General features: G+C 39.0%; 1 protein-coding gene across 1 annotated transcript in view; it reads right to left on the bottom strand.

The window, feature by feature from the left end:
• Positions 1–9,856: 9,856 nt before the first annotated feature.
• The window catches only part of LOC135994967 (formin-F-like), a 17,584-nt gene continuing 2,538 nt past the window's right edge, over positions 9,857–24,902 (bottom strand). Inside the window, exons 2-10 of the mRNA XM_065645922.1 lie at positions 24,742–24,853; positions 20,711–20,801; positions 20,043–20,129; positions 18,100–18,252; positions 16,393–16,522; positions 16,227–16,259; positions 14,358–14,461; positions 13,751–13,834; positions 9,857–10,278 (exon numbers count right to left, since the gene is read on the bottom strand). Of these exons, the coding sequence (XP_065501994.1) occupies positions 10,174–10,278; positions 13,751–13,834; positions 14,358–14,461; positions 16,227–16,259; positions 16,393–16,522; positions 18,100–18,252; positions 20,043–20,129; positions 20,711–20,801; positions 24,742–24,853 (899 nt within the window). The 3' untranslated portion in view covers positions 9,857–10,173. The remainder of the gene's footprint in view (positions 10,279–13,750; positions 13,835–14,357; positions 14,462–16,226; positions 16,260–16,392; positions 16,523–18,099; positions 18,253–20,042; positions 20,130–20,710; positions 20,802–24,741; positions 24,854–24,902) is intronic.

Genomic DNA, 24,902 nt, shown 5'->3' with positions numbered 1-24,902 from the left:
AAGAAGATTCTGTAAATATTTTATAAAGTAAATTTCACCTCATTTATTTAGGCATAAAATGTAAAGAGATCCTATAGGAATATAATAACATCTTCAGCCATATATATGTACATTGCTGGAAAGACTAAAATGAACGCAAGTTTTTACTCTTTAATTCAGACAGATGCAGAATCAAGCCTAGATTTCCCTTGGTGTATTTTAATCTAAAAGCCAATCTTGTTTAGCTTTTTAAGTAAGCTTCTTCTGTATGTTTGCCTATTTCTAATGTACCTCTACTCATTCCATTCCATCTTCTAGAATTTTTTAAACATTTCTGCAGCCACAGAACAGGGAAACCAATGAAAAACAATTCTCTACTTATATTTGTTGGGCTTTTTTAATTTCCCTGACACTGTGCTGTAACAGATTCGTGTTTTGATGGCCATCTTAGGGAGGAGAATTTAAAAATTCTGTTTGAATTTTAGAGGTGATTAAGAAAATGAAGTCAGCAGGATGTCTGCCATGTGTGTAAAGGTAAAGCTGTTCAGCTGTGCTGACAGCACTGGCATTTGCAGTCGTTATTCAGCATTTCTGAGACAGCCCAACCTTCTATTTGGCCAACACTGCAAACCTGAGCACACTTCAGGCCCAAGCACAAAGTGCAAATCAGGGTCTGCAATGCCCATGGCCAGATTCTGCGACTCCTTACAGCAGTGTGTTTCTGTAGTTACTCTTCAATGGAAATATTGCACAGTTATACTGAGTCAAATAGACTTAGTCTGGATTTACATCAGTGTAAAACTGAGAGCTTTGACCCTGTAGGTTCTTTTTACTCCCTCATAGACACTAGGTAGGAGTCAATTGTTTGCAACATCAATAGGCCAGTAAATTTCATCATTAATCTTGGCTAGGCTATCCACAAATTGTTTGATATTTCTTGCGTTTATCTTGATTCAAAGTATTTCCAGTAAATCTCTTTCTAATTTACATGTTTAACCCTCTTGTAAAAACAAGGCTTTGGTGGATTAAGACCATAAAATCAACTTACATACATTAACTGCCTTTATAGCAGGTACTTGCAGCTATATAACTTGTTATAAAGTAAAATTTAATTCTGGTTTTACTATCGCATTTCGGTTCATGTCTAGGAAAAACAAAACAAAACAAAACCACAACTGTTCTTTTCTTGTTTTCAACAAGAATTTACCTGATACATTTATGCAATTTTATAAAATAAATAATGTTGCAAAGCTCTGCAGTGACCTATGCAATGATCTTAGATTTTTCAATTACATTTTAATGAGGCAAGCGTGATTTTTGCCAAAATAGAATAAAACCAGATGATGCAGGCAGGACAATCTGACAATGTTTGCCTTTTAGTGGGAGGCAAAGGGAAGGAACACGGTTTGTTACTTGCTCCGAGCTTCAAAGCCCATTTCGCTGAGCGAGGTGGTTACAGTGAACTCAGGATGGAGTTTGCAAAGGCTTCAGCAAGCTGCTGGCAGTCAATTTAGCTTAAACTGTTGAATATATTTTGTGGATATAGTTGGCTAATTTAGTGTCAAGGAAACCACAGAAAAATTAGATCCTGAAGTGATGTAATTTAGTGCACCTCCTTTGACATCAATCGCAATACACAGATTACCTCCCCTCAGGAAAATTTGTCCCAGATAAATTTCTCACTGAGTGGTTTCATAGCAAGGGCCAATGAAAAACTAAAAATGGTGTTGCTGAGGGAATAATTTGCATTAGAAGAAGCATCTGAGATAGTGAATTAGAGTACTGTCCATTGATTGTATTGCTTGTTTGATATTTAAAGAGAGTGGATTTACCGGAAGACTCGTGATGATATTCAGGGAGGAATCCCCGGGGAACGGCTTTGCATTGGGATTTTTAGTGCCATCTATCGAGATGTGCCAACTTTAATAGAAGAAAAAGACTGGGCTTTTAGATATGGTAGGTTTCATGTTTTAACCTACCAAGTTTCATTGCATCCATTTGCTGCTCAGACTAGTTTCCAGACTCCTTGCAGCATGGATCATATCAGACGGCCCTGCTACATTCACAAGCTATTGTGAAATTTATACAAGTCACAGCATGGTACCTTCAAGTAGCTCGTTTCTCTGCTCTCATTTTAGGATAAACATCGTAAGAGCAAATCTCCAAAGCTGGGCACAGCTCTCCAAATCTCTAGAAACACCTTGGCAACTGGGACAGATCCTAGACTCCTCCAAATATGCCTGTTGAAGTATCACGTGTGAACAAGGACAAAAAAATCCCCAGATCCTGAAGTTTGAATGAAATATTAAGATCATGTTAGAAACAGCCTTATTTTTCAGCACTCTCAACCCTCTGTAGAGCTTGACAGCACATTTGTGGTGAACCCCTGTGCTGCGCATGCATCACTGCTGCAGTACAGAAGCACCAAATTAATTTTTCTGTCTTTCATCCTTCCATCTTTTCTCAATCTGAAAATCGTGCCAGTGGTATGAAGGTGAAACACATTCCCTGTGTGCCCTGCAAGGCTTGTCCATTAATCCAAAAGGTAAATTCTCGTAACTGCTCATGAACAGCACATTTCACTATTATTCTTAAGCATATGTGGTACTTCGCAAACCAGACTCACAGAAAGTATCCTGCAAACCGTGCATTTCCCATCGAGGCCAAACCAGACAATACTGCTGAAGATGATCAGCCAGGGCATGGGAACACACAACGCTGCAAGAGCCGGCTCAGGACTCCTCCTCCAAATCCCCTCTGAACTTCCTAAGGAAAGCAAGTTCATCCCAGAGGACCCCAGCATTGCATAATTAACTACATGTAATCTAGAACCCCCTGTAGATGAACTTCAGACACCTCTGGGGTGGAAAAAAAAAGTCTTTTAAAAGTATTTTTTCATTAAGTTTGAATAATTTCCTGGACATGTCACTGGGTAATTTTTAACCAGATCTTTCTGACTCCGTCCAAGCAAAGCTGTCAAGAGCAATAAATATCTACTATTTACCTTTGTCATAGTGAATGATTTAAAAAGATGCAGGTAAGAAAACAATACATAAATTTCACAGCTAAGGAATCAAGTCCATTGAACACACCAATTTCTCTCCCTTGGCTGGTAGGTATCTTTCCCAAGCGACAATCTGTTGTCATTTTTTTAAACTCCCTTTCTTAAGTAAATGAGGGTCCTGAACTTACATTCTGTCTTTCTTTTGGTCCTCAGCTAATAAATTCTAGAAATGTTAAACTCACCAACAAACCGTGAAATCTCTATCTTCTCCATCATCAGAAATATTCAAAACCACACTGGACGTGGTCTTGGGCACCATGCTCTGGACTAAATGACTTTCCAGCCTCCATCATTCTGTGATTCTGCTAAAACCCCTTGCATTTTTCCTCTCCAACGAAGCTACTGAAATATATAAAAGAAATACTAGGGAAAACAGAAAGAAAACTAAACAAATGTCCAAACAGTAAGTACTTCCAAAGACCTGATAATATTCTCTAATCTCTCTGAGGTCAAAGACTTGGCACAAGTGTCCTTCTCTGAGACTCCAAAAGTCATTTCTTAACTTGCAGTGTCCAACTTCCCAGCATCACACCAAAACTAATCTATGGGATTTTCAGCTTGAAACATTGGCTCTCTTTCAGCAAGTAAACAAAATTTCACTTGACTGAATCGCTTTGAGCTTTCTCTATGGCTGCTCAAAGGTTTTCTACAGGATGAGTTCATCGAGATGAATGCTCATAAGCAGTTATCTGAGTCTCGAAGGATTCAGATAAAAAAAAGCTTTAACACAGCAGCTATTTTTTGCATGTATTCTAGCCCTTTAAGGAAAGTGTCAGAACAGCCTACCCGCTCACCGAAAGGGAGAGACAAATTGATAAAAAGGGTTTACACACCCAAAACACAGGCTCTGCATAACTTCTGTGCATTTGGTCCCCAGAACTGGATCCAAAATCCAAGTGCAGTCACCACTTTCACAGAAATCAGGGGTTCCAGCTCCTCAGCCTTGTCCTGAAGGGAGGCAGATGAGAGCTCTGGCCTCTGTACCAGTGCTGGTTCTTTATTTCAACCAGTGGATTTTCAATATAAAAATATACAAACATTTCTTGAAATAGCGATTAGCACTTAGGTTCCCTCCTTCCAACCGACCACCCCAATCTCCAGCCAGTCCTATCCTCTACGCGGCTCAATACACCCAGCAGCTTTTGCACAGCGCCAAGGGGAAGAGGTGGGAGCGATTGAAACGAATCGCAACTTTTTTTTCTAAATTTCGTTCCCTGGAATGTCTGTTTTTCACAGCACTACCCGCACGGATCTGGCACAATCAATCGGTGCCTCTATGTGAGAAGTTGCGAGAGCCAGAGGAGCGTCCGCCTGCTCGGCTCCGCGCGGCCGGAGCTGGACCTGAGCGTGGGGAGCAGAGTCACCCCAGCCGGGCTGTCCTTCTGCAGGGCGAGTTCAGTAAACCCGTAATCAAAAGGATTTTCAGCTGGTTTTAATTTTCCTTATCGGCTTAATTCCTGACGACAAAGTGAGACATCAGATTGTTTTAAGTGGCAGGATTATGAATAACAAACTTCAATTTAGGCATTAATGACAGCAACTTGGGGTATTGTCTAGGAATTATTTACTGGCTGAGAAAAGCTCCTGCTTTGAAACTGAGTCGAGCAAATTTCTATTTATAATTACATGATTTCAGGCCAAGTCCTATAGAGCTTGTTCAGGAAAATTTCTAGGACCTACAAGAAGGATTTTAGTATAAATATGCTCATTGGTACTCAAACTTTATGGCCAAAAACCATCGGGGTTATTTTCTTTTTTTAGTTCAGTACTCATGAGAAAATGACATCACCATAGCATACATCACTAGGTTTTTTATCCTTGTGCAATCAAAAGAGTGCCAGTTATTTATGTTTCAAGACATTGCAGCATTTTTAAATTGCATCCCGAGACTTAAAATCTGCCTCTGAAACCTTTTGTTTCAAATGTCTAATTTGCAAAATGAGCTTAAAACAATATTTACCTTTGTAGTTTTCTGTTGTTTAATTGCTGCTGACTGTCCTTTACTAAAATATTCTCAATAGGCAAAATCCATCCCTCGGTAAACAGGCGGCAAGTGTAAGGCTTAAGCACATTTATCAACCGCTGCAATCATTTCAAAGTGTAGCCAAGAAAGCACAGTCTGCTTCTTAGACACGTCACATCAGCTACAGTAATACGCTGTGATGTAAAATACTCAAGTTAATGCTAAATCGAATCTTATTTGCATGAAGTATTCATACCTGCAAAAGTCTGAGTTAGAGTTTTCATTAAGAGGCTCTCCCTTTGTTGCTCTGGGAGTAGACAGTTCAACTTCTGGTACATTCTACTTGGGTAGCGAGAAGCAACAGTAAAAGAAATGAATACTTGCATTTAGTTTGCTGAGAAAATTTAAGAGTTGAGCATTTTTGGCTATCTGAAAATGTCTTTAAAATCAGGAAATTAGATATTGGTTCTATGAATATCTACAGCAAAACTTCTGTGAGCGATGCAGAGAAGGATCTCACCAAGAGCTTTTGAGTCAGAGCACCTCAGCCCTGTGTCAAAGCAGCCCCTCAGTTTGAATTTTTTAATATATTCTCCTTTAAGTCAAGCAGCTTGAAATTTGTTTGTGATTCTTCTGAGTCATCATTAGCAGCAACTTCTTAAGCACAGGATTGAGTATTTTCTAAGAATATTTTCAGGCTTTAGTTATTGTACAGCGAGTACCCAACAGGTTCCTTTTTAGAGACCCCATGTTTCTTTTCGCTTTGTCCAACACAATCTTTTTCTTCTCCTACAATTGGTGTTTGTATTTAAAAAGCACTAATTCAGTCTGGAAGACCAGCATACATAAGAGTCTTCAAAGCTTTTATGCACAGAATACCTTCCAAGTGACCACAATTTTTATTTTTGCTTTACTGTTCATTTACACAAATTAGCAGGGGCACTATGCCTGTTGTCTCATCTTCTGGCAGTTCAAATAGGAAAGAAAAAGAAATGAAAATTGGAAAGCAAAGTTCAGCCACTGTCCTGGGATATAATTGTTGGTTTACAGAAGTTAATTTTTTTCCGCTGAGTCTAGTGCTGGATAACCTCCGCTCTTCACATTTCTGGTTTGAGGAAACCCTGGGAAGTTTCTGCCTCTGGGGAAAGATACTTGCATTTCAAACTGAATTATTGGAAAACCCTTGAGAGTGCTGGTGTGCATGTAAGACTGGTCCCTCTGGGAGCTCAGGTCGGTTCTGTGACCTGTGCCTACATGAGCTCCATTTCCTACAGCATTTCTCAGGGCAGATTTGAATACACAGAGACACTGGGTAGAGGATGAAGTCAGAGATTTCTCTGCGGAGCGTGGGGCTTCTCTCGGTCACATTTTTGCTGGAGACAACTAACGTTTACTACGGGATCCAGAAATTCTCTCTCCCGTTCTTGCTGAAGTGCTGCACATACTACCAGTAGTGTGCATTTTAAGGAAAGGAGCTATCAAAAGAGATCCCTGTTTCCTTCTGGAGCAAGCAGTTCTTACACAGCTGAGCTGCCACGAAGGAAAAATCAGCACAGCATTTGACCCACAGCTTTACTCCACACAACTGAATATTAAGACAAATTTAATGAGCTGAACTGCTCATATGATGTAATCACTAAGCTTTCATATTTCACAATATGCCAAATGGTTTATGTAGGGAAAAAATCCAGATGTATAAATACTACAGTTCTTACGGGTTGCTAATTGTTGGAGTCATCCCAATTGTATTAGTTTCCACAAACAGAAGGCTCACCTGATTCTTTGACTTCTACAACTACAGGTTTGCCGGATAAAACTCTCAGCTGCTAGGGAAGGATTCCACAGACGTTATCCACGTGTAGACTTAGATCTTGTCTATATAATACCAAATAAATGTTGAGGTGTAGCAACTATTATTCCTTACACCACTAAAACTTAGTACTACAGTTGACTAAGAGACCTGAAAAACCCAGTCTTATGCAAAATAACTCTTGGGAAAAAAGCATGAGGTAGGGAACAATATCTATTCATTTATTTTTACATATAAATCAGGAGGTCACCGAGACTCACAGGCACTGAAAAAATAGCTTAAGAAAATTGAAACATGTCTCCTCAGTAAGCTTCCACTCCATAGGAAAGCTTCGTGCCTTCTGAAGGGGCTAGAACTTCTTGCCAAGAAGGTATTTAGACATTAATTTTTAAAATTAATGCTCCAGGATATTCACGCAAAGACACATATATCGACTACTGTGTAGAATATACTTTTAATTGGAAGAGGCCATGCCAGCTGAGCTATAAAACAAGTACAAGCTGTTAGATATAATAATAGAGAAAAAAGACTAAGAGAAAAAGTGAGTCATGAAAAAAAAAAAAGAGAAAAAACTATTTAGTTAAAAGAGACTTCCCAGGACTCCTGAGCTAAGGTAACAGTAGAAAAACATGAAACTTATCATGACCATCACGCATGCTGTTCAGGGATGCAAGGATCTTGATACCATGGAAATGGCACTTGTATTCAGGATTATGTTACATGATTCACATATAAATGAAGATGGTTCAGATTTTGGAGCAGTAAAAACACCTATCAAAAAGTGCAAGTGTTTACAGTGCAGGTATGTGCACCGTATAAGGTACTGTACAGAGACGCAAGAAATTTAAAAGGAATTTAATTTTCCTCTTTCAATCAGAAATGAGGGATCTAAGCTATAGCTCCTGTTACCTAGATGAATGCCACTGACTTCAGTGTCAACAAGATGGCACTGCTCTGATGCTGACTTGAGGCAAACATAGTCAATACGTTTTCATTAAAATTAAATCCCTTTATTTGCTTCTGTAAACAATTTTCTGTAAAATAAGTATTAGGGATATCAATTTTGCTCTTTGTTTTTTTTTTTTTTTTTAATGGTATTCCTTTTGCCTCTGAGAAACATGGCTGCACGTACTCAACTGGAAGCAGAGTCCTGACAAGCCTGTTGAGAAGCCAAAAGGATGCACTGTGTTAGTGCAGACGTGCATGAGCCCATGGGGGGCAGCGACGCGGGCGGTACGGGGCTGAGGGCACCCACCGGGCACTCGGCTGCTGCAATGCAGAGCTCTAGTTCTGGCATCCTCTGCCTCACGTGAGACAGTTTCTATCTATTATGTGATAGGAAGGTGCATAGATTATATTAAGCATTCTAAATACATGGTCGGTTGAACCTCTTCCTTGAAGGTCTTTCTTAGACATCCTCCAAGATAAGGGATGGATTTAAGGCAGAGAAGTTAAGCAGTGAGGCCCATTGGCATTCACAGCTGGTGCCAGGTTTGCTGCTCACAAAGCTGGAAGAGCAGTTGCTTCTTTGCTCATCAGTGCACTTGCTTAATACCTGATGCCTCCTGTTGAAGACGTTTCCCTGGAGCTGTCGCTCACTGGCTGGGAATGAGATGCTGCTTGCCCAGCACAGCTTTTGGCCAAAGCACTCCTTTAAGAGAAGGGTTATGAGGATTTGAATCCTTCAGGGCAAGATTCCACACCCTCAGTGACTCCTCAAAACAGAGGTGGCAACTATAATTTTAACAGAACATTTATGATCCCCGCGCACTCTTTTGAAACAGAAGGGGTGGGCACCTGCCCTCATGAGCAGAGGAGCATCCATGGAGGGCAGCAGATTTATCGAGATCAACATGAAACGTGAAATGAAGCCCTTGCTTCACTTTGTGATGAGCACATTAGCTGCAGGAATGCTCTTCTGCCTTTTCACACAGGGCTGTGCTACCAGTCACAGCACATCAGAAGCTGTAAGCTCCCAGGAACCGCAGCCTGCGATGCCCTTTAAAGTACTGAGGCCAAGACAAGAAAAACGTCTTGCGCCTCTTTTATTTCTGCTTTGCAGACAGTGTCCAACTGTCTCTGTATTCCTGGTGATCGCTCTTTACTGTCTGACATGACCAGCACTAAAAATCCAGGTATTGCCGGACATAGCAGGTGAGTGCCCGGGCTCTTTGCTGGACCTTTCTCTAAATACCTAGATATTCAGCAGTGGTCACATCTAGAACAGCAAATTAAACGCTAGATATAGGGGAATTTTATATGCCAGCTGAGACAGGGTTGTGATAATGTAATTTTTAGATGTAAGTGCTTAAGCCTTTTGGATGGTTAGCCCTAACTCCTTTCAGCACTGACGTCAGGGAGAAAGTACAGCACTTCTACCAAAACCTCAAACGCTGTGAGACCTGGGCAGTCAGACCAAAAATAAGGCAAGTAAACCACTTTTTCTAAAATAACACCGTTTGCAAAACTGGTAGAGAAAATGCCAAATTTTATCAATGACCTTCTAGAGCTATTTTCTGCTTTCAATGTTAAACACATCCATTTTTTCTTTGCATTTATAGGCCTCCTTTTCTTCTCATATATTTGAGCTCCAGATAATTATTCTAATTAAAAATACATAAAAACCAACAAATGCAACAGAAGTATTTTCTCTATTGAAAACCATGGATAATTGCCTGCAGTATCCATCACTTAGGCACGTCATGACACATTTTTATTTTTCTTCTCTGGCCAATGCAAATCTCACATATTGATTGACTTCTGTAGTATTTTACCTGAATACATTATATTAGCCATAAAAAACACCCATCCAAACACTTTCTCCGTTACATACTAAGGCTGCAACACTTTAATAGCAGAAAGACAAACAAGAATTTTTGCTAGGTATTCTTCTCTGCGGGTAACAGCTTCCCCTTTCACTATATTAATAAGACTTGTAAAATGTTATTTAGAAAACTACAGCAAAAATAATTAAAAACTAGATCACCATACTGAAACTTATTTATTGAAAGTAATAGCTAAAACTCAGAAGACTGGGTATCAAAGGAAAATATTAAAAAGAGAAATTATAAAATGTCAAAAGGGTATCCTCTCTAAACACGCAGGCATCTCAAGCTACAGAAGCACGTACATCAGAAAAAATTAGAGGCTTATAAGAGATCTGTGATCCTTCAAGTCAAATACTACTTACAAATTACACATTATAAATTGAGTATCTCTTAAAATCAAGGCATATTGCTGTACAGACTTTATACTGCCTATGTGCTACTTATTAATAGAGAAACTTTCAAACAAATTGACTTGAACATTGTTTCCTGGACTTCTCATTCCCTCACCTCTATAAGTTTTGTGTTGTCCTTATGTCATGACTTCACCACAGGCCTTCCTAAACTCACTAATGAATGAAGATATCCATCCAAATAGTTCCTGAGAGTCTAGGTCTTGTGGCTCCCCAAATTTTACCTGTAAATTTGAAAGAGAAGAATATTTAGCATTAGTATATCCAAGGAGTCTAAACCATGTCTAGGATCTTAATGAAATCAAAAGAGCAAGCAAAAAATTAAATATTGTTATGATTATTATTAAACTTGGAGCTGGCTGAAATCTCCAGCAAGCTGAGATCCAAAACATCCCAAGCAAACGTGGCCCCAGGGGTTGTCACTGAATTCAGTAACCTGGGTTTCTGGGTAACCCCGTCTGTCTGTCTGGACTACAGATCTCCAGCTGAACAGGAGAAAAAAATCAGTAAATCATGAAGCTCCCTGGCTCTGCAGTTTCTTAGATAAACCCATTCATAAAAGAAAATGCAGACATTAGGGAAATGGTTTATATTCCACGGTGGGCACAGTAGCAGCATGTTCAAGCCAAAAAGTTATACTTTTCTGCCATTTTGCTTTGCAAACAAACAAAAAATATCCATAGGGAAGACAACATTTTCGGGAGAAAAAGTAATTTCTCAAAGAGCCACCTTCCCCTGTTACCTTCTTTCCTTCACCTGAAAAAGGTGAACAGATGGAAAGTTTTTGAAAACAATGTGAGCAATATTGGCATCATGTCTGCTCTGCTATAACCCGAGAGGTGAAAGGCAGGCAAACTGCAAAGCTCAGTACTAGGAGATGGATTCCTGCATTAAATAAAACCATTTCTACATAAGTTCTCCCACTCTAGGAAAGGATTTTTTCTATTAAATCTGTTTCTAAGGTTTAATTCAAGAGGTTTGTCATCATTTTCAAAGATTCTTCCTTAATGGGACCAATGAGTTAAAGAACATAACTCTGCATGTAACAGCTTTCTAATTGAGCAGAACAAACCCAGAGAACATGCTCTGAAGGCTTCATCAAAAAGTTCAAAAAGCCTTCGTGTGTTGCTACAAGTTCTTATCTTGGCTGTAATTGAGAGCAGCTTTGTAATTGGGGGATACAGCCCTCCCAAGGCTGAACAGCAATGGAGTTGTATTTCAGACTGCAACTGAAAAATACAGGAAGGTTTGGGCAGGTATCTGTTGTTATCTGTACACGTTCACCTGAACCTCATCTAACATGTTCTCAGAAGTGAATCCTGTGCCTGGAAACCAGAAACACAGTCAAAGAAACCACTGACATATAATCCAGTCGCAAAAACTTTAACCTTATCCAGTGACACCTGATTAATAGTTTTGCCTGTCGTGATCCTAATTGCACCTCCTGGGTGCTCCAAGCCCTTGATCTTTGGCACATCTCGCCACTCACCCATGGCGCACCATCAGTTACACAGTAATGAGAGAGGCATTTCCTGGAGCTAATGACCATCTGTGAGAAGTTGATAGCCCACAGCTATACCACAGGCACTTATCCCCAATTTATTGTTCATTCCATAGAAATGTCTCATCCCAAGGTCATCATTGATTTTATAAGCAGAATATAAAATCACAAAGATAGGCCTATGGATTTTTGGTTTGTGTGCAACATGATTTCCATGGCTACCTACAACACATTTCCAGATCAGATATTCCCCCAGGTAAGCTGGACTATTCCTTCCTGGTGCTGTTGAGATGATAGCCTCATCTTTGATCACCCATCCGATTTTATATTTGCTTTACGTTTTTGCTGCTTCATAAATATGCAAAAAGTTCTGCCTGGTAATAACATTATTCAGAAGAAAAAAAAATACATTCTAAATGAGAGAAATATATCAAATGCCTAACTTTCGAGAATAAGGGACAAGGGAGTGGAGGGTGGACAAAAAGTAGCTGGGTTAAAACCTGAAGAAACTTCCAGCTACACAGAGAATGAAATCCTCTTCAGATGCAACTAAGAGTCTCAGACGAGAGTTTCCAATACAAGAAAGGAAAGCGAAGAGCCTCACGTGATGCTGTAGATATCTATGTGCAATGTCTCCTGGCTGAACATGCACAGCTGGAGACAAATACAAGGGTTAGGACAGTGCGTGCATAGGCAGGAGGGCACGTCCAGCACTCGCTGGGCATGACACAGCTCCACACACAGGACCAGCCACAAGACGCTCACTCCTTCTGAAGATTACTTTTAGGTAAAATGGGTCAAATTCTTCCATACCCCATGCAAAAAACGTCCCAAGGGTTTTACAGCAAAAGCCTCTCCACTTTTGGAATTTGATGAATACTTTTCAACATTTCCACTCATGTAACTCACTTGTTAATTCTCTCATTTACAGTATTTTTCCACCTTTTTTTCCTACTTGCTTTATCCCAGTCCTTCAACCTTTTTTGTAGGCTTGGGACTGAGTTCTTTGTCTAGCTCTTTTACTACCACACAAATTGGGCTCATTACTCTACACTGAACCATTTTCCCCACTTGTGCAAGATTGCAAGAGACACAAAGAAACCCTTGTACATTCTTACAATATTACTTTTAGTAAAATATGACTAATTAAAATTCCATGGTCAAACATCATGCCAATCTTCAATGTCTGTTTAGATAGGTCCCAAAGGTCTTCCTGCTGCATCTTCTGTGTAACATTTGCTTATCATCAAATTATCTACTTCCCCTTCATAAGAAAAAACAAACACACACACACCACGCCACTGCTTAAAGCTGTGTCCTAATCGCAGTACCAAAGACTTATTCCAGTTTCAGATTAGCACTGCATTTCAGCAAATCTGTCCTTTTCCTTAAAACCTCCTAGTGCGGCTATTCTGCTGGAGAATACTGTTACTATAGCAGAGATCTCCTGAATTTCTATCACACTCCAAGAACATTGTACTAAATGAGAAATCCACATGCAATGTTTTTAAAAATTGCAGTGTGGAGGTTTTATAATTCCTTCTGGTGTGACCCTCTGACCCAAAAAACCATTTTCTGGTGTATTGGACAGAGATGGGTGACTTCTGTTCAGAGGCAAAATGATTGAGAAAATTAAGTGCTTCTCCAGTACAAGTGTGGGTGAATATAATAGGAATAAACAAGAACAGATGGTTCCTTTATCAGAAATCTTCTGCCCATGGAGCTTCCTTTCTTCTCTGCTCATTTTTAGACCTGTGCTACTACTAACATCTCTGTCTCAGTCTACCTCTCACTCAAATAACAGTAAATAAATCAATATCCTGCACTATACACTTGTCACTAGAAAAAACCTTCAGCCCAAGCTCCTACCAGCCAAAGACATGATTGCTGGTAAGAACCAGAAAACACGTGGTTTTCTGTAACATGTTGAAAACATTCAATGGTTGAATTCCTTGAATTTATAAAGTTGCTGAACGCCTACTTTTCATTTTGATATTTTCTAAAAAGTGGTCTGTAAGACCTCAAGAAAAACAAAAGCCATTCAAAACATGCCACCACTGTTAGATGTGATTTTTTTTTTTTCTCCATTTCTGTGGACAGTATAGCTGTAAAGTATGGGAACTTCTTGCGCTTCCTTCTTTTTTTCTTTGAAGAAATGCAGATTTATTTTCATTGCATTTTAATATGATTTGTACCAGTATGTTGCTATAAAGCTTCTTCATTTCATCACATCTTTTTGACAGCTGGGATAGATCCCCTTCATATTTCTGAATTAAATCCTGTAATGAAATAAAACTTCTTAATTGGGTATAGGAGCATAATATTAAAGCAGAAATTAAACAGCAGCGAAAACAAGATAATTCAAGTCAAAATTTTCATGTCACAAAAATTTCGTATTTCACAAAAGATAAGCATACATCAAGCATACACATTTCCTTACAAGTATTAAGATGTCAAAGACAAAAAAAAAAAAAAAAAAAGGACAATCAATGTTAGATAATTTTTACTGTATTATCCAATGGCACTACCTAAATCTATTAAAACTGACAGAACTAGGGAAGCAACATAAGGTCCTAATTTCCACTCACAATTGGTATAGTCTAGCCTTTTTGCATCTGAAGTAAACACTCCCAGTTGCTATTTCTTAAGGAGTCAGAAACAAGACCTTAGAAACTTAACTAAAATTTCCTAATCACTCTCCTCAAATGCTCCTGACCCCCTTGTCAGGGCAGGACTCACCACGAACTGATCAGATTATTCATTTTTTACCTCCAGCCCACGATACAGTTGTGATAACGTTACCTTTAGTTCCTTGCAGAACTGTGACTCCTGGGGTGTTGCCTTGATTGTCTTGGGTTTAATAAGCCGCCTGCACTGAATAACATTTTCCAATTCTTTTCTTAAAACTAACAAAAGAGAAAGAAAATTAGAAACTTCAGTAGCATGCAGTTGTGCCCAAAGGAGTGCAAATGTCTAATTTAGGACAATTGGAAAATTTAGGAGAATATGGGTCTATAATGCATTCATCTAGGAATGTTAACTGTGTTTTGAAACAGAAATCCTAAAAGAGGCATAGTTCTTACGGAAAAAAAGTGATATGTGACCACCTCACAAGCAACTGCAGAATAATGAAGAGGTTGACAGTACGGTTATGCAGTAGCCGTAAATTTGACCTTTCTTAGCTTTGAGCATTGGGATTAGCAGTGAAAATAACATTCTTCAAACCTACATTTTTCGTGTAGAAAGTTCAAGGTTCTTTTAAAGATAAAAGAACCAAAATTGTACTCTATGTAACAGTAAAAGATCTTGTCAGTTGGCATCAAGCAATACATCGGCCTGCTACCATGGGACCTCTCATGCTGTGAATGGGGGGAGAAGACGACACAGCCTTGGCTCCAGGGGCTCAGTCCTGAACCGACCCCGGCTGCAGTCCAGCATCTTCCCCCCTTGTGCCTATGCAATACTTGCACCACATGAACCCCAGGATGTGCCTTGAACCACATGGCAAGAAAGGCCAGTTCACGGCGTTGGGTCCATCTCTTTCCCTCTCTGCCCTGGAGAATGGGACTCAGAAGGTAAAAGTGATCTACACTGGACCCATCAGTAATCCATGGAGGGAAGAGGCCAGTCAATCTCCTCCAGTTCCCATAATTCACCTCCTTTGATAGCTCCCAGTGGTTTCTGGTACCGCATCTATTGCATCACTTTACCCATGACTTTCCAAAACTGGCTTTAATATATTTAGTGATTTTGAATTACTACCAACATTGTTCCTGAAGAACCTAAGTGATTGAAGGTAAATAGTGTTGTTGTTATTAGTTATGTATGTCTCCTCAAAAAGTTGATTGGAATTTCTTGGAACAGAACAAACACACACTTTGGTAGCCTCGAGTTCCATGCCTGGCTGTCTCCCAAAGCCCAGCAGAATAGGCACAAAGCTTTTCAAACCGAAAGCTGAGAGCAACTGTCATTCAGGTATATCATCAAAGGCTGAAATAGGATATATTCGTCTGTAGTTACAGTCAATATCCATGCCACATTTTCAAAAGATTTTTTTATAAACTTTCAACACAATACAAGTCATTTTCATCCACTCATACACCTTCTCTATTAGCTCTCTAAGAGTTCAATCTAAAATCCATTGATTTTGCTGGTCACCTTATGATACTGTTCAATGGTAAGTTGTAAATGTCTCCCAAAGTCCATGTTACATTTCAACAACTTTATTCTGTTCCCCCATGTTGACTTCACTAGTGCTGGACTCCTTTCTAGAGAAGGACACCAGTTCGGTTCAAAGAAATTCTTGAACTTCAGGCCTGAACTGTAGGAAGTTTTCTCCTGCAGCAACACCTGCTCCTGGATACTCTGATACAGCCATAACACTGTTGGAGCACTTGTATCGCTCAACATTTGTAGGTTATGATAAACTCCATTTGCCATAGGCACTATAGTTTTTATATTTCTAAACCACCTAGACACCTTTTAATATTTTTTTTTTAAATTCTTCACAGTAACACGACAGGTTAAAGTATCACCATAGCAACACTTTACCTTAACATTTTGAACCTTTACCTCTCTTTAGAAACTAGAGAAGTGCAATGAAAACCAGTTCCAATTGACTGCACAATGTATGAAAATCTTTCTCTGAATTTAGAAACCACATTTACATACCATCAACTTCAGCACTGAGGCCCTTCATGGAAGCTGGAAAGGAAGAGAGAGGGGAAAAAATGCTAATAAGTATCATTTATATTGTGAGGATGGGAGTTTCCACAGAAGTTGAAGAACTTCGTTTTTCATTTGTTGATTATTCTTTTTTTCCCCTCCCTCATCGTACCATCAGGAACAGCTTCAAATTCTGTCAACTCCTGAGAAAATTCAGCCAAATCGGGCTCGTGTAAGAAGATCTGCTCCACAAGGGCGTGAAGCAAGGTGAACGTCCTCTCCTTACCCCGTAGCAAAGGCAACTGCAAATAGAAAAGAGCAATAATTGACAGACTGAGCTATTTTAATTTAAAAAAAAAAAATAGAAAGAAAGAAAATAAAAGAAACAGCAGGGATGTTGATAGCTCCCAGGTAAATTTGACAAGAATAGAAAACACAATGAAATTAAACTTCTCCTTTTCAATCTGCCATTTCACAGCCATCCTTGATTAAGATCAGCTTTACACTTTCCTATTTGTTGGCCATCCTTTTTCTTTTGTGTCTTCTAATTCACAGGGGTCTTTTTTAACTTAAAGTATCCTAATTGATTGAGCTGATTTTGGATCTGCAAACACAGTTATTATTCCTTTCCACTTAAAAGCAGTGTGCTGTGTTCATGAAGATAGTGAAGCTCCTTAATGGAATCTGGGAAGGCGCTCTGTGGCAGAAAATTATTTTGTAGGCATTTTTCATTATGATAGATGTAGTATTACAACCACTATATATATATTAAAAAAAAAATGTAAGTTTTGTCTCAGAATTGTCACTAGAGTTATAAATCACTCACATATTAAAGTCTCCAGATGGGAAAGATACTTTACAAAAACAAAGTAAAAATTCTTCTCTCTTCTATTTACAGATCAGGCATAATCTTAAAATAGTGTTAGAAGTACAAGGCAGATTAGGAAATTTATATCTATTTCTTGCTTTTTAGGATGATGCTCAGCCACTGTTGTGTGGAAGGGGAGGGAAAAAAAACAGTAGCAGCATTTTCTGATGGCAGGTTATGATAAAGAGGGGAAAGCAGTTTCCTTAAAACTAATGGAAAACTCAGCCTTATGTTATGTGAGTGGTAGGTCAGTGATGAGACAAAGAATTAAGAGCTGGACAATGTTTCTTGTAGAGCAGGACTCTATCGGGAAGAGTAAAGATTGGGACTGCCACCCTCCCCCCCTATTCAGTCATCCAGAAGAACAATTATTTGGGAGACGGGTGCGTGTAAAACCATTGCGGGCAAATCTAACTCTCTTTGAATTTATGAATTTATTTACATTCCACTTTTGAAACTCTACATTAAAATGGCATCGTACCACTTGTTGCAAGACCTTTGCATTGAAGTGAAAATGAAGTGCTAAGACATTACTCCAGTGCCACAAAAGCGCAACTACCACAGAAGAAATGCTGTAGATACAGTGAAATTAAGAGGATCCATACAACACTGCTCTGCACAAAACCGCAGAATAAAATTTATCTAAATTTGCATCTAACGAAGGGCCTGCATCTCAGACACCTCTTCTAGCCAGGGGATCTCAACATCAGGGCAGCCAGCATTCTGATGTTCTGTCTCATTAGAAACACAGTGTGTTCAACACCACAGCGCTCCCATCTCTCCAGTGCTGCTGTCTAAAATGGGGAAATGCATCTTGTAATAACACACATTAAAGAATAGATTGTTAAACAGGATTTTGTTTCTAGTGTAACCAAGAGCAGATGTTAAAATGTTAGCTACTCATTAAAAATGACTGCCTTTCCCCACGTTCAGGGCAAAACTGAGTTAATATTAATCACTAACATACCTTATAGCATGATGATTTTAATGACAAGAAAAATATTTACTCACTTTGGTCAAAGATGACAATCGAAATCCTTTAGCTTTTTCTTTTCCAGCCTTTTCATTTAAATAGTTCCCAATGGCTAAAATGTACTCCAAGACAGCAACAAATTTCTGGCTGGATTGCAGCTGCTTACTCGCTTGAATTTTCTGGTTTATTAGCTGAAACACACAAATCTTCCTTCAGCTCAAATTGAAAATGTGAGTGAATCAATGGTGCCTATGCCTTCTGTTTGCCAAAAGTCTCATTGTCCCCACCTGAAGCAAGTGACACTTCCACTGATGGACACTCTCCTGTTCACCTTCCCTGGGGGGAACAGGCCAGGGGGTCTCAGGAAGGACCAGCTCAAAGCCTCCTGCCAAGATAAAGCTGGAGCTGGCACACTTACCCTGCCCCGATGGAGGTCACATCCTTTCTGGCTGCCAAAACAACTTCTACCTCATCTCTTAAAAATGCTTATGAAGAAAAAGTATTTTGCTGTTTGAATGCACCAGATTGCACCAAATGTCAGGCATCAGGGGAAGCAGATAGCCCGAAGCACAGGGTAAGGTTCTCCATCCTTCACCTCCCTCCCTTCTGTCTAAACTAGCTGACGACTGCTATCAAAATTCTTAGCACAGTTTCCCCACAAGGAAGAAGAATAATTTCCTGTAATCAAACTCAGTATCAATTTCTGTTTTCCCAGGGAAGTCGCCTCCCTTCCAGGGCTATAGACACAAGAGGTAGTTTTGGTTTAAATTAAGAAATATATCTTTATTTTAGCACCACACCTCTCTTTGTCAGTCACCACCACACAAATTTAAAAACAGGGAAAGGATGAAGCATGTGTGAGAGCTGAAATGTTAAAACATCAGCACCACTTCATAGGGTCAGAGGGTGCTGAAAGCCAATATTCAGATTGTCCTATAGAATTTTAGGTGTATAATCTACAGTTTACAAACGTGTTATCATGCACAAGTAAGAAAATACTCAGACAACTAATCAGCTCTTCAATGAAGATTAAATATCCTTCAAAGCAAGCAGTATTATATATAATAGCTTCCAAATATTCAAATATTTGGTTTCAGTGGGGGACAGCAAATGTGAAGCATTGTATCAGGTAGGGTCTGAAATCTGTGCATGTCCCCAGTGCTTTCCATCTGTTCCTCTTCTGAGTTTTGTTCACTGTTACTATGGTTTTAATCACAGCCAGACAAAGGATAACATCTCAGTCTTGTAGAACTTTCAAATTTTGTTTTCATTCCCATGCAGAATGAGAGCAAAACCTTCGAAATATTTTCACAGAAACAGATTGTGTTGAAATACTTCGTTTTGAATCAAAGCATATACAAACCCTGGCAGGTATGTCAGTGGTTTGGATCAGGAAGATCCAGTCCATGAGACTGGAACACTGTTTACCTGCACCCACCCACACCCCTAGGTCATCCTGAAAAAGACAGAGAGGTATTCGAACTCTGGTTTGCAACATTTTCGATGCTGTAATCCTTAGGGTGAACATCCTTCTTCTGAAAATAGTACATGTCTATGAGATGCTGGTCAAATAAACTTGCTTTAAGTACCTATGAGTTTAGGTCGAGTCTTTCAGCTTGTAGGGCAAGAACTTCCCCACAAGAGGAATTGAATTTCAATTGTGAAATTCACTTCTGTCTTATCACTTAGCTATCAAAGTCACAATGTAGAGAGATTTTTTTAATTGTTTAACCTTTTGGTTATTACTTTTGAACAGCGCCATGAAATGTTTTCTTATACACTAGACTGCCTGGATTATTAAACTATGAATTTCTGACATTACGTACTGTGAGATATTTTGCCATAGGGAGGAAAGAAAAAAAAAACAAACCACACCTCCCCAACTACAGCACTTTGACATGCAATGAGACCACTTGGCCCTCTACTGTCTAACTGGTAGATTTTTATTACAAACACACTATGAAGGAGTCACATCACTTACAGGCTCCAAATCTCTCATGCTGACAGGGAGCTCGCGTATGGTAAGCAGGAGATCCAACCTCTGGCCTAAGTGGGGGATTTTACACATCTGAGTAGAATAGAACAGAAAAGGAATCAAAACTCATGTTTATACCAAAACATGCACATAGATCTTTCATAACTTATTGAGTAATTCGGCTACGCTATTGTTTTCCTAATTTCTGTGCTCATTTATTAATTTTATTCTAGACCTCAAGTGTGTAGATGTACTATGACAAATATAAAAATTGCATACCTGAATGTGCAGCATTTGTATAGGCAAATTCAGGAAAACCCTCTATGCTAGTACAGACGGACACTATTAAAATCAGCAACACTCATTTCTTGTGAACAGGAATAGCTAAATCTGTATAATTTTATGCTTAAAGATTGTGGAAATCTAACTCAGAATAAATCAGCTCCTACTTTGGAGGAAGGAGAGGGCGTGCGACTCGGCGAAGCAAAGGGATCCAAACAGTTCTCATCATAACATCTACCCTTCTCAACCCTTTATCAGATCAGTCCTCTTCTAGTTATTCTGTCTGAGATTGTAAACTTAAGTTTCAAACAACAGCTTCTTGTAGTGGTTTTATCTAGAAGAGAGTGTGCTAGAAATAGCATGTGGTGTCTTTTAATACTGTGCCCTCTTACCTCCAACATGAACTGATCAACCACATGCAGATCTGAAGGAGACCCCTTGAATGACAGGTACCTTTCTGTGTCTTTTGGTGTTGGCATGTATCTGTAAAGCAGCAAATCAAAATTAGATGTCCTTTTCCTCTTCATTCTATATTGTTGTAACATAAAACAATCACTCCATTCTATGCATCAGAATTTCTTACTGTTTAGTGTGGTTTATGTATTGCATATTCTTTAACCATTGGAACTTAATAGGCATTTGAGCCAACTACATGATGGAGTACAAAAACTACCTGGGGATACAAAGGATGAACTTTTCAAAAGCACCTAGAAACTATATACACTTTTTGAGCAGTTAAGGCCATGCCAGCTCAGCTTGTCTCCTTTGAAAAATTAGCACGGAAGTAGAGCACACTCATGCTATGGTGTGATTTACCAGTGGGCTCCATGGTCTGACCAGCTCCTACCTCTAAAACTTTTTTAATTGCCAAGGAAACAAAAGCGTGCAATGGCGTTTCTGTCTCTCTAAGTGCTGCATCACATCCAAGATCCATTTCTCGGTTTTGTTGCGACAGCACATAACACAGACCCGCAACTTTCATCCTTCTGCATAACGTAACAGAATATTCTCCCACAGTACTCCAGAGATGCAGGCTTTTAGAAACTTGATGTCTTTAAACATGCCTTCACACTTGGAAAAATAAACTCGCACCACCGCAGTTCCCCTCCTTTGGGGATCTTCCTGCCTGTCTGACTGATACCCTATGGGAATTCATAGCATATCTTAAAGAAGAAAAATGAAATCGATGTAATAGCTAACATATGAGAAGGAGTGTTAAGAATCTCAAATAAGTATTCAGGTCTACTCGCTTCTCTTCTTTCTCTGCAAACAACCTACTAAATTTGTAGCAAGTGTGATTAAACATTCATGGGAATAGATATACGTTTTCATTAAAAGTAAGGAAATTTATTCAAAGATGGAAAAAATAAAGCAAATATTTTAGCATGTTAAATAGAGGACAAACAGTAAGATTTTTTTCTTGCTGTTGTCAATAATTTAATATGACACTTCAATTGAATAATTGTTGGGGTTTGGATTATTAAATCTATATTAAAGTAGATTACAAAATATTCCATTCATCACCCTCCATCATCAAGAAAAAAAAAGCATTTTCATTTAAAAAGAACAGTTATCTGTTGGCAAATGAAAGCTTTTTTATTTATCGTTTAAAATGGTTTAACTTTTTAAGCAAATGCAAAGAATGTTTTTGTCAAAGCTGACAGCAAGTATCTTCATTTAATCAGAAGTCTGCTCTTCCATTAGATTGTTTTAATGTATTATGTATATGAAACAAAACTATCAGATTATCTGGGAGATTTAAAGCTTAAATCACTGAACAATGGAAGCCATGGAAAAGGAAGCACAAGAATATGTGCATGCATTCCATAAATATCTTTTTACATGAATGCAGTTCTAAAGGAATTTGTGCAATGAAAAATCTCACACTGTTCTGAAACATTAAGTTTATAGAGACAAAGAGTGTTTTGCTATTGACTTTAATACATCAGGATAAAGAATCATTCAAAGAACTATTAAATGAAAAGGTTTTGATATCAAAATAAGTCCTGAAGTTTCTAATAATATGCCACCACCTCCACTAACCTTCACTGGATACGTGAGCAGAACATTTTGCTCACGGGTCACAGTCTTGAAAACGTAATCTTCGTTTTGGCTTTAAATTTTTTTCATTCTACGATAGTATAATTTAGACCACCTGCTCAGGCTGAGACAGTATGACAAATATAATTTGCACAGAGAAGAATTTTCCAGCCCCTGACTATCTTGTTTCTACTCTTATAACCACAGGTTCTCAATTCACTGGTGACCCGTTTTCAACAGCAAAATTTTCCACCGTGGCACCTAAATCAAGTGGAAAGGTCTTAAAAAATGCTATTGTGTCCTGCTACATGTATCGTGCCAAGTCCACTACAGTGCATTGTGCAAGAGAAACTTGTGAGTGCTGATGTTGCAATATAAGCATCTGCTCCTTCAATGAGAACCCTGAAAGGGAGCCTTGGAAATCCAACCCTCAATTCTGAAATGCATCTCATCTGTTTCAGCAACACCTTTTAAACTGTTGGGGTGGAAAAAATAGCTTCCTTTCACTACAAGATTTGTACGTGCATTCCTAGATTTTGGCAATAAATAAGAATACCAAGGGCAGAATCCTTGATCCTACATGGCAATACAGCATCCAATATCTCTTACACGTTCCATTGCTAGAAAAATTTCTTCAGCATTATTTCTATCAAAGGAAGACTCTGAAACTTTAAAGGGAAAAAAAAAATCTCTCAAGCTTCATTACCATCATCATCGTTATTATTATTATCTGATGGCAAAGAGCCCGGATGCTATAAATCAGTGATGTCAGGTGTGTTACACCAATTTCAACAGCGTGGAGATCCTGGACTGAATATGTGGAGCTGTATTTGGGCTTGAACAACAGAGTGCGCTCAGTGTTTTCCCTCAAAGCACGATGTGAGCAGCGGCAGCCCTCGTAAACGGGACTGGCCAGACCCCAAGTGCTCTGCGGTGCTGCAGGACCAGAGGCATTTCCTCACTTCTACCAGTTCCAACCAGCAGTTTCCTCAGAGACAGCCATGCGTGTAACTGGGGAGCACCCTCGACGCCCAAGACACTTCACTGCAACTATCTCCTGACCAATTACATCACTGCAATTAGGAACCGCAGGAAGATATTTTTCTGAACAAAGCCTTTAAGGTCAGCTTTTGAAAGGCAACAGAGCTCCATGGCCTCCGGCGGGGCTGCACACCCTCCACCAGCTCATAATCTGCTGTGCACCAGTGTGGAGTACAACTGGTAAAGCGCTGGGGCAACATGGAAACTACCCCCCAGAACATCGGTACATACAAAACATTTAAATATTCAGTGTCTTGTCCATGTCCCTTCATACTTCTAGGCAAGCTCTGTACGAGCCATCTCACAGAATGACACTGATTCCGTGTACTACTTGTCTGTTCTTCTCGTTCACATCACTTTCTAAGTACAGACATGATTCTGCAGACTTTAAAATTACTGTTGATGTACTGATTAGGATCAGGATTTTGAGGCCAAAATTAAACTCGTACCACAAAAAGTAGAAACGTCAGTTGTTTACTTGCTCACTTTCTTTGCCAGCATCATCTTTTTCCAAGCTCACTTTGACAAAACACACGAATATTTTCTCATTTTGAATCAAGAAACACCAAGTATTCACGTGAATGTGTTTAATAAAATGGCCCAAATATCATATGGGAACTGGAATGTATAATGGATACTACTCTATGATCCCACTTCTTTCCTCTTTTTTAATATCTTAATCAATTCAGAGATACAGTCCAGTTCCCACAAATTTCACATGCCAATAGTTTGCTTACACTCCTGGAAATCTCTTTTTCACAGAATCACAGAATGTTAGGGATTGGAAGGGACCTCGAAAGATCATCTAGTCCAATCCCCAAACTATTTTTCTCAATATAGTAACTAATTTTTTTTTTTTTAAGGTACAGAAATTTGCATTCTGCTTTAAATCCACAAATCTCTGCCACTCAGAAACGCTGATATTCTTAATATCCTATCAACCCCTTAACACTTATCTGCCTTCCTCCTCGCCAAACCCATTTTAAGTCTTTCATTTCTGGTCCCACAGTAGACGGTAATGCTGTAGTAAGAGATATTGTAAAGTTTTATCATCAAGTCACACTGGCTCACTGCCACAACTTACTCTTAACTAACTCTGCTCCTTCTAACTACTTCACAAAATCATGACAATTTGGTGCCATTTCTTGCAATCCACTTTACTATAATATCCAGCATGGGGAAAAGGACAGATTTCTGTGTGTAACTCTAGTATTCTATTCAGTCAGGATAGATCCAATGTCTCTGTAGCATCTTTCCTGAACTTCGCATTATTTATGGGAGATTATGCCTTCTCCAAAAGGTAACATGTATTATAAACAAACAATTGAACCTCAAAGATTACCTTCTTAGTGCTGTTATCTGCTCATCTGTAAGTCCACCACTCTCTTCATGTATAATGTATAGTTTTTCTTTCAGCTCACGTGGTTTCACACGGAAACTTTTGAGAAAAATGTCTGGAGGAAAATGATTCTTAGATTACTTGGAATAAAATGCCCAAGGGAA

The sequence above is a fragment of the Caloenas nicobarica genome, chromosome 15 (genome assembly GCF_036013445.1).
Source record: "Caloenas nicobarica isolate bCalNic1 chromosome 15, bCalNic1.hap1, whole genome shotgun sequence".
Lineage (NCBI taxonomy): Eukaryota > Metazoa > Chordata > Aves > Columbiformes > Columbidae > Caloenas > Caloenas nicobarica.
The sequence above is the reverse complement of the archived record's forward strand: the minus strand, read 5'-3'. Positions and strand labels throughout refer to the sequence as shown.